Here is a 3,765-nt window from a genome sequence, read left to right as displayed (position 1 = left end):
GGTGATGGTATCACCAATTAGATGCCATGCTGTGTTGCATTGAGGCCCCTTTTTGCTAATAGAACACCACTCAGACATTTGTTTGAGTAAATGAATTTTTTTTTTAAAATAAAATTCCACATCATATTAATTCTTTACCTTAACTTTAGCGGCTCAAGATTGATGGCCTGTTACACACATAAATCATGTGAAGTAGACAAGTTTGTATGGGTCTCGTTTTCTGTCTTGAATTAAATATTGGTTAAGACAACAAAAATACACATCGAACAAGGAAACAAGAAAGACAAATCTATTAAATTACCAAAGCTCAAGAGGATCCATTAATTCCATCATACTCTCTATAAATAGAATGAAGGTTAGCTTATAAGTATCGGCACCAAAAAAGAAGATGTACTCCATAGATATTCAAGAGATGAATCTAATCTCTACGGTTGCAACTTTTCCTTCTCTTTGTCTATCTTTTCTTATACTCCTAGTTTACTTCGTAAGCAAACTAGGAGAAAAGAATAAAGGGAATAAAAAGAGATACCATCCAATTGCTGATTCTACAACGAAACAGCTCATAAACTTTCATCGGATCCACGATCACATGGCCGATCTTGCTGCAAAATACAAGACTTACCGACTGGAAAGCCCATTTCGGAGAGAGATTTACACTTCCGACCCAGCTAATATTGAGTACATTCTAAAGACCAACTTCGAGAACTATGGAAAGGTTACGTATCCACATAATTAAATTCTTTTTAAAAGGAATCTACCGTCCACCACATAATTTATAAATAGGAATATATAATAGTAATATGAGAATATGGGTTGACTTAAAAAAAATGTGCAGGGAGATTACCATCATGAAATTCTAAAAGACTTCTATGGAGACGGTATGTTTACTGTTGACGGCGAGAAATGGAAAGAGCAGAGAAAAGTTTCGAGCCCGGAGTTCTCCAAAAGGGTTATAAGGGAAGTTAACAGTGTTATCTTCAGCAAAAATGCACTGAAGCTTGCTAACATCTTGGATGAATCTGCAAATTCAAAAGATACAGTAGATATTCAAGTGAGCTTTAGCTCTATTAACTAAGTAGTTGTTTTTTCCTATCGTTTTTGGGCACTGAACCTATTATTGGTGCGTACATCATGATCAGATAGATATACATATGTGGTTTTTGTAGGATTTGCTTCTGAAGTCAAGTTTGGATTCAGTATTTCAAGTTGCTTTTGGCATTGAGCTGGACAGTGTATGTGGTTCATGTGAGGAAGGTGCTAGCAGATTCATCAAAGCACTTGATGATGCGAGTGAAATGAGTCTTTTGCGATACATTGATCTTTTCTGGAAGATTAAAAAGGCACTAAATATTGGATCCGAAGCAAAATTGTGGACAAGTCTTCAAATCATAGATGAGTACATGTATAAGCTTATCCGCAGCAAAGCTGACCAGCTTTCACAACATCACGATTCCTCAGTAAGTCGATTCTTTTATTTCCTTTCCTTTTATCTATTTGCTAAACATACATTTATATTATTTATATCGAATTGTGGAAATTTTACAGCAGAGAGCAGAAAACATTATGTCAAGGTTCTGGCATTACTCATCGACAAATCCAAAGTACTTGAGAGATATACTGATAAACTTCATGGGCGGTGGTAAAGATACAACAGGTACCACGCTCTCCTGGTTTATTTTGATGCTCTGCAGGTATCCGGATGTGCAGGAAAAACTGGCGGACGAAATTAAAAAAGCAACGAATATGAAAGGCAGTACAACAATTTCAGATTTTGCCGCCAATCTGAATGAGGAAGCAGTAGATAAAATGCATTATCTCCATGCCGTGCTTTCCGAGACTATAAGACTTTATCCTGCCATTCCCGTGGTAAACATATAACTTGCTTCCATATGTCAAAATGTATGATCATTTCATCTAAACAGTTAAGCAGTTACATAAATAGATGAGGTATGTAAAAAATGTATTTACACCAGGCACAATCATATTACAAATAAGTAATTTCGAAGAAAAGTACATTTCTAAATAATTTCTTACAAATTATAATCTTTTTTGTATAATTCTTGAATATTTAGTTTTAATTTAAATATATTAATCTAATCCAATTTAAATTTAAACATTAGTCAAATTGACAATATCAAATAAATTATTATGGGATGGATGTAATGCTTAATTGGCCCGATGGAGCCTCGTTTCGCCAATATACTTAATGTAGCTATGTAAACGATATTAATTGACCCAGTGGAGGCTGATACACATTGTTTTCATAAATATTGACACAAATTTGTTTGTATTTCCTTTTGGAATCCAGTAAAGGAAAATAAAATTATTTTTGTTAGAAGATCTTTCATTTCTTTGGACCCTATTCGTCCTTCGTTTTTCATTCCAAAGGGGGGACGAAATAAAATACTTTTAACTTATTTTCTTATTTCCAAGTCCCCTGCTATTTCTAATTTGGGTTTTACATTCTATGATCCAGAATGCCAAAGTATGCCTTCAAGATGATGTATTTCCAGATGGATTTAATGTGCAGAAAGGGGATATGGTGGCGTACCCACCATATGCGATGGGTAGGATGAAATACTTATGGGGTGATGATGCTGAAAAATTTAGGCCAGAGCGATGGCTCGATGAGAATGGCTCCTTCAAGCAAGAAAGCCCTTTCAAATTTACTGCATTCCAGGTCTGTTAACTAGACAAAAAGTTATAAATATCACGTTTTGGAATTTGGGAACTCGATCAAAGAGAACAAATACTTCCAAAATTTTCTATCTATATCTATTATTTGAGGTGGATTAAGGTTGGTTATGTAGGTTCAACGGAACTTATAATTTTCAATTTGAGCTATGCATGCATATGCAAAAATAAAATGTATAAACACATGTATCAATTAAATCACACTCATTCCAGTTTAGATTCTAGATTCTCCTCCTTGCACACATTCAACCAAACACATAATGTAGTTATCGCTTATCTAGCGAGATTATATATGTTGTGATTTAATTTGGGCGAGTCAAACACAGTTAAATAAATAATAATTGAACATTTCATTGTTTGGATGCACACACAGGCTGGGCCAAGAATATGTATTGGAAAGGAATTTGCATACAGGAACATGAAGATCACTGCTGCAGTTCTACTGCAATTCTTTGTATTCAAGTTGAGCGATGACTCAAAGCCTGTGAACTACAAAACCATGCTCCAGCTTCACATAGATGGAGGGTTACATGTTCGTGCCTTTCGTAGAATCAAAAGCCACTAGAAGTCGATCGAGGAGACTAAATGGACTTATATGCTGTTCCTTTTTTCTGTCCGATTGGATTATACTTCCTGTGCGCCAAAAGAAACTAGTAAATCCTTCTGCAGTACCACAGTGCAGCTGTATTAAAAATAAAATAATACTCATGCTGTTTCCGTTTGTTTTTTTAGTTTTGAATTGACATGGAGTTTATGAAAAAATAAAAAAGACTTTTGAATCTTATAGTCTTAAACTAAAATATGTAAATGTATCAAAATGTCTTTTCATATTGTAGTCTTAAACATGTTGTGTGAAAAGCTAGAATAAAAAGTTGTCAAAAAAGAAGGAAGTTCTTTGTAACACCTCATAGTTCATGTTATGTTTACGTTATCTCATACACCTTATAGAGCTTAGAAAACAAGTCGTATGACCCTTATATCGATTAGAAATCATTTGGGATAAGTTTTGAACTTAAACGGATGCCCTGGACATGGGAAATGACCGGTGTCGCGCCAGTGGATCTCTGCTTT

The 3,765-nt window shown here is 34.8% G+C and overlaps 1 protein-coding gene across 2 annotated transcripts; it reads left to right on the top strand.

Moving 5' to 3' along the window:
- The first annotated feature begins 208 nt into the window (after positions 1–208).
- On the top strand, positions 209–3,478 carry LOC107863601 (cytochrome P450 704C1). Of its 2 annotated transcripts, none has more exons than XM_016709597.2 (6): positions 209–715; positions 836–1,051; positions 1,167–1,457; positions 1,546–1,866; positions 2,477–2,680; positions 3,068–3,478. In XM_016709597.2, exons 1-6 carry the CDS (start codon positions 389–391, stop codon positions 3,257–3,259), a joined length of 1,551 nt encoding a protein of 516 aa, XP_016565083.1. In that variant the 5' UTR covers positions 209–388; the 3' UTR covers positions 3,260–3,478. The 2 variants fall into 2 exon arrangements, with proteins under 2 accessions (XP_016565083.1, XP_016565084.1); XM_016709598.2 differs by having other exon boundaries at positions 268–715; positions 1,549–1,866.
- Positions 3,479–3,765: the final 287 nt, after the last annotated feature.

The sequence above is a fragment of the Capsicum annuum genome, chromosome 3 (assembly GCF_002878395.1).
Source record: "Capsicum annuum cultivar UCD-10X-F1 chromosome 3, UCD10Xv1.1, whole genome shotgun sequence".
Lineage (NCBI taxonomy): Eukaryota > Viridiplantae > Streptophyta > Magnoliopsida > Solanales > Solanaceae > Capsicum > Capsicum annuum.
Note: the sequence above shows the minus strand (reverse complement) of the source record. Positions and strands in the feature narration are given on the sequence as shown.

Coding starts and splice junctions, on each gene's coding strand:
- LOC107863601 (XM_016709597.2), top strand. CDS start 389: ATGTACTCCATAGATATTCAAGAGATGAATCTAATCTCTACGGTTGCA. Junction 716..835: donor ACTTCGAGAACTATGGAAAG/GTTACGTATCCA, acceptor AAAAATGTGCAG/GGAGATTACCATCATGAAAT. Junction 1,052..1,166: donor AAGATACAGTAGATATTCAA/GTGAGCTTTAGC, acceptor TGGTTTTTGTAG/GATTTGCTTCTGAAGTCAAG.